This window comes from Palaemon carinicauda, chromosome 32 (assembly GCF_036898095.1).
Source record: "Palaemon carinicauda isolate YSFRI2023 chromosome 32, ASM3689809v2, whole genome shotgun sequence".
In the NCBI taxonomy this organism is placed as follows: domain Eukaryota; kingdom Metazoa; phylum Arthropoda; class Malacostraca; order Decapoda; family Palaemonidae; genus Palaemon; species Palaemon carinicauda.
This window is the reverse complement of record NC_090756.1, coordinates 17003990-17018191: the sequence shown is the minus strand read 5'-3', so window position 1 is coordinate 17018191 and position 14202 is coordinate 17003990. Positions and strand designations below refer to the sequence as shown.

The 14202-nt window shown below is 44.9% G+C and overlaps 1 protein-coding gene across 1 annotated transcript in view; it reads left to right on the top strand.

The window, feature by feature from the left end:
• The window catches only part of IntS11 (integrator complex subunit 11), a 107457-nt gene that overhangs the window by 75528 nt on the left and 17727 nt on the right, over window positions 1–14202 (top strand). The window contains exons 11-12 of the mRNA XM_068356612.1: window positions 5460–5702; window positions 12781–12923. Of these exons, the coding sequence (XP_068212713.1) occupies window positions 5460–5702; window positions 12781–12923 (386 nt within the window). The remainder of the gene's footprint in view (window positions 1–5459; window positions 5703–12780; window positions 12924–14202) is intronic.

The following is a 14202-nucleotide window of genomic DNA, read 5'->3' as shown; positions in this document are numbered from 1 at the left end:
AAGAGAGGAGTGGACTTCGTGGTGACTTCCCCCAGGGCGAAGTTGGTTCCCAAGAGGTCGGTCTCGAGGGTCCCCTCTCCTGCACGAGTACTCTCTCCTTCTCCCGCCCTGGAAGGATTTTTGGCGGGGGGGCTTTCCGTTGAAGATTTCTCCATCGGACAAGGGGTGACTGCTTACCTCTTCCTCTGGGAGCTTACCAGGTTCTTTCCCTCCTCGGTTACGTCCCGAGGTTTGGTTCAAGGAAGCTACAGGAAGATCAAGGGTACTTTCCTCCTCTCGAGCTCAGGCACCTTGGCCTTTCGTCGTTAAGTATCTACTTGCGGACAAGCTCGATGTTTTACCATCTGGACGCACTGACTGAAGGCTTCCTTCGGGTGTCTCATCTGTGGAGGTCAACGACCTCAGACACCCTTCCATCCTTGAGAAGAGTTTTGTCTTTGCCCAAGGACAGAGACTTAAACATCTGCTGTGCGGAGTAAATCGACTTCCGGTTTCACTCCTCCAAGGCGCTTTCTTCCAGACTCTGCAGGGCTCCAGCTCCCTTTTCTTTCAACCACGTCGGCCTAAGTTATCGGCTACGACAACTGGGACAAGGTGTCCAATTGCAGTTTCCTCCTGTCAGGAACAGATGGCACGGGAGACTCCCCCGGGGGGGCATAGTCCTAAAAGGAGTTCACGAACTCTAGGATTGCAGGTTTTTTCGCTGGGAGGATGCTTAAGGTTACTCATCCGAATGACAGCTTCCCGATGCCCGTTCCCGCACAATCTCTGTGAGTAGCCAAGGATATCGCGCCTGCCGTCTCTGTCAGCGAATTCAGTGTCTCTGAACCTCTATGCCATAGCATCAGCAGAGTTGCCCGGTTGGGCAGAATGATCCATACCTTAGGCGAAGGTCTTCCTTAGGATCATCGACGGCTTCACCCCCGGCCCCCTCAGTCGATCCTTTCTTGTAAGGAAGGATCTGAGAGGGGATGTCCATAGTCGACCTCTCAGCCCTGATCAAGTTTGTCGAACAAACTTCGGCCAGCGTAGACCAGCAGAATCGATCAGACTGGTAACGAGGCGACAGGACTCCTTTAACCCTGGATCGGAAGGACGGGTACTTTCAGTTTCCATTCCATCCATCTTCCAGGGTGCTCGTCGAATTCAGCCTAAACTGCAAGTATTCCTGCTTATGATGCAGTGTGGCTATCCCGCCGTGGCATAGCAGGTTTGTTTCCCCAGAGAACTCTCCCTGCCTTCCTCTTGGCCGCTCAGGTGCAGACTTCCGCCTCCTCTGCTGTTTGGAGGGCTGGTCAACTCCGGTAGGCTCGGGTTTCGACCTTCTTCAGCGCCGGGAAAAGCTTCCGAATGCTGACCATGAGTGTGGGCTCATGGTATTTTGCTTGGAGCCTTCTCTTCCTCTGCCTCAACTTCTGGAGTATCTGGCCATGATATTGAGTCAACCGCCTTACCACGTTGGAAACCCCGCTTCTCGTCCGTCCAGCGAGGTTAAGCAACGTCGGCACTTGGATGGGTGACCACCTGGGGACGCCAGATTCTGTTACCACATCCTCCGAGCCTTCCTTTCGGTTGACTGTGGCAAGACTGAGGAGAGTCGCAGTACCTGTTCTCAGTCAAGCAGAGTTTTCAGCCCTACCTTGGAACGTTTCCTAGTTCTTCTTTCCTCATTGACCCGTTTATAGTCCGAACGGTCGCCTCAGGATAAGTTCCATGTGGGGCGATCCAAGTTCCGGTGGCTTCAGGCAATGTTTAACCGGACTCCCTGGCCCTATGGGACCAGCGGAACTATTAAACCTGCAATGGGGGTTGACCTATGGAGCCTCTTGATGGTAGTGGATATTCTCGTCCTTTCCCCACATTCTTGATGCGGTTCTCGGACTCGTCAAAGGAAAGGGGGGGGGGCATGTTCCGGTCCAGGCCTATGGTCAAGACCTGAAGGATACCTCTCCATCATTCAGGCAGGCTTAAGGGCCTTAGTCTGGCCCCTCTTCAGTCCTACCGCTCCTGCCAAGTCGCCCCGTTGCGTGTCGACTTCATGCTAACCAACAGGGGACGCATTTTCACACCTTCACATCTTGCAGTAGAGATACCGGGATGATTGAGATTCTCTCAATTCCACCATCGGCTCTCTCATTCCAGGCAGGGGAATGTTTCTCTCAGACTATCCAAGCAGAGCCTCATAGAGAGAGTGTACCTAGGGGTCTTTGACCTTGGGTAACCAGCAAGTGCTGATCTGGGGGACCTGATCGCGACAGCTTGGAACCTCAAGCTTCCGCTAGTTTTCCCCCCAGTCTCAGACCCCGAGACTCTGGCAAGATGCATTCCGGTGATGGTGGGACAACTTCGACGCCTGCGTCTTCCCTCCTTTTTGTCTGCGGACAATGGGTCTCAACAAAACCAGGTTGTCTGTCAACCTTTCAATGGGAGAGCTCCACTGGGACTATGCGCAGAACGGTTTCTGGACCCTCTGCTTCCCCTGACGGAACTCCCGGGAGAGCTTCTCCCACGGCGCAGGCTACTCAAGCAACCACACTGCGACATCTCTCCCGAACCGGGGCGTCGCTTCGGCTTCATGCCTGGAGACACTACGCTTCCTCCTCTAGAAGAGACAACCCGCTACAGTCGCGGTACGGAGGTCGCGTCATCTGCGATAGTCATCCACAGGGGTCTCCCAGGCAAAGTGAAGAGTCTAAGGTGGTTGGTGCCGTGGGAGATATACCTCTTCCCGTGAGGCCTCTTCTCCAGCAATAACGGTCTTATTGCCTTTCGGCGGGAGGAAACTCCTTTCCGCTCTTGGCAATGAAGCCTGTCGCTCAGCCTTTCCCTGACCTTCAGGCTTAAAGGAATAACTTTTTCCTGCCCGCTGGATCTATTCTCGCTCATGCGAAGCTACGATCGTCCCTGCCCTAGTCGGAGGAAGACCTCCAACTTGGAGCATGGCTCGGACTTTTAGTCCTTTAAGAGATCTTCTCAAGACCCTTTTACGACAGGCCTCGGATTGTATTCCGCCTTGGGTCTTCTGCTCACTCTGGCCACGGCCAGTGTGTAAGCAATCTTCTTGGTCTCTTACTACTCCCCCCCTTTCTAAGGAAGAGGGGAAGGCAACATTCAGGCTCGCTCCTGAGTTGTTGGCTAGACTCAGAATCTGAGGGTCCCGACCCTTCGGTCCGATTCATTCAAGATTTTGAGTCTCCATTCTGTGTCTGATGTCCCAAGACCTTCTCTTTCTTGCCAGTACAGGAATCGAGAGGTTAGCGCTGGGAACAGCTGCAGTTTGGCCTCAGTTGCAGACGATTTGGGAACACAAGGAGGACATGGGGGGAGAGTCACCAGTATACCTCTTCAGCCCGGACTCAAGGACATTCATCTCGACCTGTCTTCAGACCCTCCCCCGTCACGTCGCCCTACAGCACGATGTTGGATACATCGCAACGTCCCTCGCCTTCGAGTAATACTACTCTGTGACGCAGGTGCTACAAGCTGGAGTCTGGAAGCGTCTGATGACCTTCGCAGCCCGCTTCCTGCAGGGCGTGACCCACAGGAGTCTCGATACGTTTTCTATCGCTCTGTGGTGGCTACACAACAGCTGGTCTAACCTCAGGCTCCTTTTCGGACAGGTAGCAGAAGGTTGAGGGCATTGTTATCAGGTTTTAGTCTGCATGAACGAAAGAAGTATGTCTGGCCCTTACTTCTTTCTTCATCATCCCCTCTACGGGGAAGCAGCATCCTGGTCTCTGCATAGCTGACCTCGAACCTCTGCAGGTAAACCATGCTTCCTTGTGTTCCGAGTATTGAGTCAATACTGTCGCGTCCCCCATACCCTGACGAGGTGGTATTGGGAACGTCCTAACCCAGAGTTCCTTCTGGAACTCCAGGTCAACTGCCTAAGACGGGTCACACTTCTTCCTTCACACACAAGCTTACGTAGGCCACATGGTTCCTTGCGGTGCAAGGAACTTGTGAGGTGCAGGGACTCCTTTTCTCGAGTGCGACTCACTCGGATTCTGAGTCCCCGGGTAAAGCCAAAGCCAGTATGGCTGGGGACTTTCCACCCTTCCTAAGGGATAAGTCACCCTTTGTAAATAGCGTGGTTTGTATTTCGGTTACGGAACAAATGACAAATTCGAAGATAATTTGTATTTTTCCTAACCATACAAACCTTAGCTATTTACACATATTTGCCCGCCAGCCCTGTCCCCCAAGACAAGTTCTACCTCTAAGTGAAAGTGAGTATTCACCTGTGTGTGAGGGGGAGGAGGGGTAGCTAGCTACCACTCCCCTACCCCCCCGCTAACTAGCGCGGGGGTAATACACCCTCGTTAAATTCTAATGGCTCGCCATTTCAGCTACGCTAAAAGTAATACCCCTTTGTAAATAGCTAAGGTTTGTATGGTTAGGAAAAATACAAATTATCTTCGAATTTGTCATGTTCATAAAGAATCTTTATTTTTTCATAATATTGAACTCTTATAGTTTCCATCACATCTAACCCTTATGTGTGAGCATACATATTGATTATGCAGCAGCATTTCCTCACTACACATTGATTAAGTTTTTGAAAAAGTGATTCACAAAACGTTCATGCACAATCTTTTTTTTTGTCCCAGATGACCACTTGTCTTGTCTTATTATTGCTCAAATATGTAGACCACAATTAATTTTGATAAGATTTAGCTGTCCAAATCCTATTCTTTTTGTAAAGAACTCAGTTCTAGCTTACTGCTTTATGACCTTAAAAATTTTATCTTATTAGTTGCTGTAAATTTATTTTCCATGGTGTATTGCTGCACTTGGCCTCATTGAGAATATGAATGATTTTACCCTTTTTGTAAAGAGCCTAAATGTAAAACAAAATTATGTACTGTTGTCATAATGTGGGAAGTCAGCTGTAAAAAGAAATTGCTGTATACAAGTATTCTTATAAGTACCGTAATTAAGATTTACAAAATGTGATTACACCGTTAAAAAAGGATGAAGAATTTCTTTGTTACTTATGTATTTACATAATATTTGTACAGTACATGTGCTTTTTATTTAGCATGAAAAAGAAAAATTAAGCATATCTGATGATACTGTTCTAATTGAAGCTGCTTAAAGGATAATTCTCTCTAAACATCCCCTTTCATGAAAGACCGATAAAATAAGTTCACCAACATCTTCCAGACATCTCAAAATTCTGTGATGTCAGAATATGGCTCCCTTTTTTTTTTATATTTGGGATGTTGTTTAACATCACTTATTGTATTTACAGTATTATGTAGTGAAATTTACAAGATGACTAGATATTGAAAGAACACTTCGGTGAGAATTGAGAAGTGATCTGCAATTTAAATATTTTTTTTTTTTATAAAGATGCATATTTAATTCTATTTTATATAGTCTTGTTTCACATTTTATAAATGTATATTGGAAATTTTTGAAGTTCAAAATCTAATGGAATACTTATCAATATCTAGGAATTCAACATCAACTGCTATAAGCCAGCCAACGGGGAAACAAATTACATACCGGTATCCAGCAATCTCTTAGTCGACGTCTCGTTGTCGCTACTGAAGCAGACGATGTCTTCGTCCAGCACCAGTGGTGGAACGGTACCTGCCGTGTCCTCTTCCATGATGTCGCCATCGAGTTCATCCCCGGAAGAGTCAGAAGCCAAGAGAAAAAAAGTTCTTCATGGTGTTCTTATAATGAAAAATAATGTATGTATGGTGTCTTTGAAAGTTTTCTGTATTGTGTTTTGTGTTTTTACTTATGTTGTCCCATTTTGTTCATGCTAGAAAAAAAAGTGATTTTATACTCACAATTTGATGAGAATGACTTGACTAAAATTGTATAGAATATGAAATTCTCCATTTTTCATAAGATATGAATTTAGGTTGATCAATGTTTGAATATCTTTTTCCATAATTATTTTAATAAATTGTTTTTTTCAATATTAAACTTACCCGATGATCATATAGCTGTCAACTCTGTTGCTCGACAGAAAAAACCTACGGGCGGAATACGCCAGCGATCGCTATACAGGTGGGGGTGTACATCAACAGCGCCATCTGTCAAAGGTACTCAAGTACTCGATGTCAACAAAGAACCAATTTTTCCTCTGTCGTGCCAATGGCAGGACCTACTAAATACGCCGTCCCTAACTGGATTTGTTTTCACAACGATTTGGTGAAGTACACTATTCCAGTTTTGAGCTTTCGCTATGCAGGGGTTTTATCTTCATTTCAAAACTTGAATTCGTTTTCGATAGATTTAATTATGGTGACGAAGAGAGTATGGACTCTCTTTCACTTTTAAATGGCCGACCCTTCCCTTAGACGGAAGTGTGTTTAGGTTTTTGGTAATTTTGCTTACAACGTTATAGATCCATTTATTTATATCTCTCCGCCTTTTTAGGCCTCTTCGGTTAACTTTCCAATTATTATAAACTTATTTTTATTATAAACTTATAAAAATAAATTTTTATGTTTGTTTATATGCGACCTTTCCTAATAGTAGGCGGTCCTAACTTGGAACCGAAGTTAATTAACATTGAGCCCGTTTTATCGTATTTAACCTTTAAAGAATTTAATACTTTTTAATTTTAATGTTTTATGGAAGAATTTCTTTGATAGTCTCGTACTGTTTTCAAAGATGAACTAACGTTTAGTTTTTAGTCTCCGCAGTTGTTGACGTTCAGAACGTTCAACTTGCGCTCTATCGTTACGATAGAGAGAGAGTGTTTCACGGTTTCACTTTGCAGTAAGAGTAAACCGATTCTAGCGTTTCGTTCATTCTTTCTTAGCTTAAAGAGTTTAAATTCTAAATAAAGGAACTTTTTATTTGGGAAACCTTTCAGTTTTTTCCTTTAGCAAATAACATGTTTTAACGATATATAATTGGGCTCTTCTCTCAGGTGCTAATTCAAGAGAAGAGAGAGAGAGATTGAGACGGAGGGAGAGAGAGGAGAATAAACGTTTCGTTCAAGCGGGTAACGTTGTTCTCGTTTTTTACTCTTCTCCCTAGTCGCTGTAGGGGAAGAAGGTAAAACGTTTCTAGGGTTTTATTCTTGTTCCCAGGCTTTATGCGGTGAGAGATTGTAAACGTAGTTTATTTGATCTAGTGTTTAGTCTCTTTTCCAGCCACTGAATTCTTTATCTTTATTTATGTTTTTCTGTTGCATTGTAAAACTGTTTTCGCAATGACTACCTTTTAATGAAGGATAGGATTGCGTGTTTCAGGTAGAAATCAGTTAAAGTTTCGATTTCAGTGAAATAAGTGCAAACAGAAAATCAAAAGTGATAAAGTGATATGCGCAAAGTGTTACAGTGTTGCGTCCGAGGGTTCGTCTGTTCGTGCCAGTTGTTCACCTAGTCCGGGACCTCTTACAAGCTCCCAAGCCCAGGGGAGAAGTAATGTCGAACGACTTATGGGTTCCACAGGCCTTGATCGACGAACAGACGTTTTTTCCCTCCGTGGTTTCGGGCGTATCTACACACGTTTGCCGACGTGATCGCCCCACCCACACAAAGACGAGAGAGCCCATTTATTCCTCGTCTGCGGAAGAGGTTTCTCGTAAGAAACCATGGACCAAATCTTGCAGCTTTTAAGTGCAAGTCGGTCCCTTCCGCGCAAGTCCAACGGCCTAGGTGTAGCCACTGGGTCAGTTCGGACTCGCTGCAGTCATCCGACGACTGCACACCTCCCAAGAGAGGCAAGGTGGTACCGCAACAGGCAGTAACTCCGTCTGTTGCCGCACCAGCTGTTTTAGACCCTCAGTCACGACGGACAGTAGCTCCGTCTGTTGCCGTTTTTTTTGTAGACCCTAGTGGTCTTTACTGCAGTCTATGCAGACTCAGTTAGCTGCGGTTATGCAGGAGTTTCGTGCGGAGAAGGTTGACACTGCTCTCGTTAGCCTACAACCTGCCACTGTTGTGCACTCCGGCTGCGGAGAGCTCCACCTCCGATGCGCAATCGACCCTGCCAGACGCATGTTAACGTTAGCCGACGTGCAGCTCCCTCCGTTAACATGCGTGAGCTACCGCATCAGCAGTGGGAAGGTGGAGTCAAGCTGCCGTGTTTTGACGCGATGCGTTAGTCTCCGCAACCCACGGCAGTCCCCACCACGCACCACCACTCCGCTTTGGTTGTTGTCTGCTCCCACACTCCGACTGCGGAGAAGGTTGACGATGCACCCGTTTGCCTACAACCTGCCACGGTTGTGCGCCCAGCATGGCTGCCTGCTCCCACACTCTTGTTGTGAGAGCTCCTCCACCCATGCGCAGTCGACCCTGCCAGACGCATGCTGACTCCCACAGACACACGGAGCACTCCGTTGCCGTGCGTGAGCTACCACAAGCTGCCGTGTTTTGACACGGTGTGTCAGCCTCCGCAACCCACTGTGGTTACCGCCACTCACCCGCAGCAGACTAGTCAGTCAGGAGTTGAGGCTTCCCCACACAGCTTTGGTTGTTGCCAGCTCACAGACTGTCAAGCAGTTACATGACGTTGCCTGCTGGTCTGCTACTAATGCACCAGTGCTGTATGTCCTCACGCACCTGTTGTGGTTGACAGTTCAGTTTTTTGACAGTTCACAGACTGTCAGGCAGTTACATAACGTTGCCTTCTGATCTGCTGCTAATGCACCAGTGCTGTATGTCCTCACGCACCTGTTGTGGTTGACAGTTCAGTTTTTGACAGTTCACAGACTGTCAAGCAGTTACATAACGTTGCCTTCTGGTCTGCTGCTTTTGCACCAGTGAGACCCTCACTGAGATAACCTAGCTTTTCTCGAACATGGTTCCTGTAGATGAGAAAGTGCTGTTCTCTCTCCTTCTGATATTCCTTTGAGGACTCTGTCATTTGGAGAGGAGCCTTAAGCTGCTTAACCTCATATGGACTTTAATTAAGCATAACAAGGCTTCCAGGGATGGTAAATGGTTCCGCTTCAGTCGCTAACCCCGTCTGTTGCCACACCTGCTCCCATAGACCCTATGGGCTTTGTTGCAAGACATGCAGTCCAAGCTTGTGTCCTTGTTAGAGGATTTTTTACGTAGAAGAACCTTCTAGCCAACAACCTTCCTACCGGTTGGTTGTACGCCCTGTTGACGCTGAGGTATCCTACTCACGTCCGCCAGTTGAGATGGTTCCTCCATCGGTGCGACCCAGTGTGGGTTGCCAGTCGCACGTTGACGTTTAGCGACTCTCGGAGGTGGTTGTGGACGTTCAGTGTGTCACTAGGAAGACGTTCAACAACCAGCAGAGATGACTTGTTGTGACGCAGTGCGGCAACCTCAGCAACCCTGTAGGGGGTTGACTGCACAACCCAGACAGTCTACACAGTTTCGGGTTGACGCTGTACTTCCTCGCGTCCCCATGGTTGACAGTTCACAGACTGTGCAGCAGTACCATGATCTTGTGTCCGGCTCCGTCACGCATCCACCAGTGCGACCGGATTCAGCGAGTCAGACGTTGCCCACTCCGTTGCCGTTTCCTCATCAGTTTCGGATGAGGAACCCTCTGATGAGGACATTGCTGAACAAGACGATCAACCCCCAGCCCTGCTATCCATCCAGAAGATGCTGAAGAAGGAACACTGCCCTGTCAGGCTGTGGATGAGTCTGGTTAGGACACTGTCATCCGTGGTTCAATTTGTGTCACTTGGAAGACTACACCTCCGTCCTCTTCTGTATCATCTAGCTTTTCACTGGAAAAGGACTAGTCGCTAGAAGCGGTCTCGATCCCGGTTTCCGGAAAGATAAAGTCTGGTCTGAAAAGGGTCTTCCCCTGACTGTTCAGACTCCCAACCACGTTCTCTTCTCGGACGCATCGGACGTAGGCTGGGGTGCGACATTAGGCGGTAGGGAATGCTCGGGATTATGGAACTCGAGTCAAAGGACAATGCATTTCATCTGCAAGAAGCTTCTGGCAGTACGTCTGACCTGGAAAAGCTTCAGGTCTCTCCTTCAAGGCAAAGTGGTGGAGGTGAACACGGTCAACACCCTGCTTTGACGTACATCTCCAAGCAAGGAGGGACCTACTCTCTGACATGGTACGAGTTCGCAAGAGACCTCCTCTCCTGTTCAACAGGTCTAGACTTTGCACTAGTAACGAGGTTCATCCAAGGCAACTTGAATGTCATAGCAGATTGTCTCAGTAGGAAGGGACAAATAATTCCAACATATTGGACCCTCCACAAGGATGTATGCAAGAGACTTTGGGCCACCTGGGGCCAGCCAACCATAGATCTCTTCGCAACCTCGATGACCTAGAGGCTCCCAATACTTTGCTCACCTATCCCGGACCAAGCAGTAGTTCATATAGATGCCTTTCTACTAGATTGGTCACATCTAGATCTATATGCATTCCCTCCGTTCTAGATTGTCAACAAGGTACTGCAGAAGTTCGCCTCTCACGAAGGGACAAAGTTGACGCTAGTTGCTTCCCTCTGGCCCGCGAGAGAATAACTCACCGAGGTACTTCGATGGCTAGTAGACGTTCCCAGAACACTTCCCCTAAGGGTGGACCTGCTACGTCTGCCACGCGTAAAGAGGGTACTCCAAGGCCTCCACGCTCTTCGTCTGACTGCCTTCAGAATATCGAAAGACTCTCGAGAACTAGAGATTTTTCGAAGGAGGCAACCAGAGCGATTGCTAGAGCAAGGAGAACATCCACCCTTAGAGTCTACCAATCGAAGTGGGAAATCTTCCGAAACTGGTGCAAGTCAGTATCCATATCCTCGACCAGTACCTCTGTAACTCAAATAGCTGACTTCCTCTTATATCTGAGGAAAGAACGATCTCTTTCAGCTCCCACTATCAAGGGTTACAGAAGCATGTTGGCATCAGTCTTCCGTCACAGAGGCTTAGATCTTTCCAACAATAAAGATCTACAGGACCTCCTTAAGTCTTTTGAGACCACGAAGGAGCGTCGTTTGGTTACACCTGGTTGGAATTTAGACGTGGTTCTAAGATTCCTTATGTCAGACAGGTTCGAACCACTTCAATCAGCCTCCCTGAAAGATCTCACCTTTAAGACTCTTTTCCTGATATGCTTAACCACAGCTAAAAGAGTCAGTGAGATTCATGCCTTCAGCAGGAACATCGGATTCTCATCCGAAACGGCTACATGTTCTACAACTTGGTTTTCTAGCCAAACACGAGCTGCCTTCTCGGCCTTGACCAATATCGTTCGATATTCCAAACTTATCGTATGGTTGGAAATGAACTAGAAAGAGTATTATGTCCTGTAAGAGCTCTTAAGTTCTATTTTAAAAACCTTTACGAGGCCCGTCTGAAGCTTTATGGTGTTCAGTTAAGAATCCATCTTTGCCTATGTCAGAGAATTCTTTATCCTATTTTATCAGACTGTTAATACGAGAAGCTCATTCCCTTCTGAATGAGGAAGACCAAGCTTGGCTGAAGGTAAGGACACACGAAGTTAGAGCTGTCACAACTTCCGTGGCCTTTGAACAAAATAGATCTCTGCAAAGTATATTCGACGCAACCTATTGGAAAAGCAAATCAGTGTTCGCGTCTTTTATCTTAAGAATGTCCAGTCTCTTTACGAGAACTGCTACACTCTGGGACCATTCGTAGCAACGAGTGCAGTAGTGGTGGGGGCTCCACCACAACAATTCCCTAATTCCAGAACCTTTTTAATCTTTCTCTTGAAATATTTTTGGGTTGTCCGGAAGGCTAAGAAGCCTTTCGCATCCTACTTGATTTGGCGGGTGGTCAAAATCATTTCTTGAGAAGCGCCTAGATTAGAGGTTTTGATGAGGACCTTTAGTATGGGTTGCAACCCTTCATACTTCAGCTCCTAGGAGTCGCTCAGCATCCTATGAGGATCGCGAGGCTCAGTAAGGAAGACGTACTTAAAAAGGCAGAGTAATTGTTCAAGTCGTCTTCCTTACCAGGTACTTATTTATTTTATGCTTGTTATTTTGAATAACTGCTAAAATGAAATACGGAATACTTAGCTCATAATAATGTCAACATGTAATGCTGGTCTCTACCCACCCCCATGGGTGTGAATCAGCTATATGATCATCGGGTAAGTTTAATATTGAAAAATGTTATTTTCCTTAGTAAAATAAATTTTTGAATATACTTACCCGATGATCATAAATTAAAGGACCCACCCTTCCTCCCCAATAGAGACCCAGTGGACAGAGGAGAAAATTGGTTCTTTGTTGACATCGAGTACTTGAGTACCTTTGACAGATGGCGCTGTTGATGTACACCCCCACCTGTATAGCGATCGCTGGCGTATTCCGCCCGTAGGTTTTTTCTGTCGAGCAACAGAGTTGACAGCTATATGATCATCGGGTAAGTATATTCAAAAATTTATTTTACTAAGGAAAATAACATTTTTAAACTAGCGATAATGTATTTAAAGGAAATGCCCTTATTCTAATGTGCTATTGTTTTAAAGATTTTAAATTTTTTTTCCTTTATGTCATAAGTTTATACTCGCAATTTAATTAGAATGACTTGACCAAACTTGTATGGAATTCTCTATTTTTCATAAGATATGAATTTAGAATGAGCAATATTTGAATAAGATTTTTTACATAATCATTTTAAGGAATTGATTTTATAAACCAATGAGAATGAATTCAAAGTTAATGTCCTTATTTAAACGTGCTGTTGTTTTAAAGAGTGTAATTTTTTTATTCTATTTTTGTCAATCAAAGTTTATCAGTTTGAGAAACACATTGTGTGTAATGAAGAATATGAAATATGTCTGTTCCCGTCATTATTCAGAATTACCATTATCTTTTTCTTTCCTTGATAGAATGTGAGAATTGTTGGAGTCAACGAAGCCTGGGGAGAATTAGGAATAACTCCTCATCAGCTAAGGTTCACAGAGAGGATTGAAATTGACGATCTCGGCCCGGTCCCTGCTCTCACATCCACACTTCATTCATTACTATCACAGTAAGCAAAACACTGATATCCTGTAGTGTTTCTTATGATCGTGTTCTTATTGATTAGCAATGTTCTTTATTTTATCTGACCGGAGACGTAGAAAAAGGGTTATGTGGTGCGAGATCTCTTTTTATAACTTGAAAATTGCTAGATATTATTAAATTATTTGAGGATGGGCAGGGAAGTGAATTTTAGTAGGTAGGTTTATAAACGATAAACAGTTTGTCAGAAAGTGGCAAAACAAAAGATACTGTATGTAAGGAGGCTTTGGATATTATGAAAAAGGGCATAGATAAAGACTTAAACACATCAGAGTTCAGAAAGGCTCAGTACTAGAGTTTATGTGTAAATGTTAAAACAAAGCTGGTAAATACAAATCAATAAGGAATATGTTTATTTTATTTTGCTATTGAATATATTGTTATTGGATCAACCAGTATTTTTGGTGGCTGTCAAATAATCTTTACAATTTAATGTAGTTAGGATGCTGATAATTATGTATCAGCTTTCTCTGGTCATTCACCTGCATCTTCCACATCTGTTGTTCCACTGTTTCTTCTATGGATTGATGTTTAGATTTTTAAATATTTAACTTAGCCGGTGAATATATAATAGCTGCTGCTCCAGCGGCTCGACAGAAAAACACACAAAAACTCGCGAGCGATCGCTATGAAGGTTGCGGGTGTGCCCACTAGCGCCAACTATTGGCCAGATACCGCATATACATGTAAACAGACCCAATTTTTTCTCTGTCGGCCTTAACGACAAGACGTATCAATACTCGCTGTATAACCTGGAGTTTTCTCAACATATTTGGTGAAGTACTTCCTTTTGGTTTGAGCTTTCGCAGTGCAGGTGTTTATCTTCAACTTAAATCTTGAACTCGTTTTTGGATAGATTTAATTTTTGATGACTTTGGAATGTTTTTTTGGACTTTCTTTGACTTTTAAATGGCCGACCCTTCCCTTAGTACGGAAGTGTGTTTTAGGCTTTTAGCAATTATCTTATCACGTTATAAATTGTTAGGGTCAGTGAAAGTTAATTATAGATTTTCCTCTATATATTTTATATCTAAACCGCCTTTATTAGGCCTCTTCGATTAGCTTTCCATTTATAATAAACATCAAGATAGATTTTAATGATTTGTTTATATGCGACCTTACCTATTCCTCCCCTAATCCGAGAGTAGGCGGTCCTAACTTGGAAACCGAAGTTAAACAACGTTGAGCCCTTTTAATCGTAAATAACTTTTACAGAATAAGTGAATATTTTTTAGTAGATATTTTAT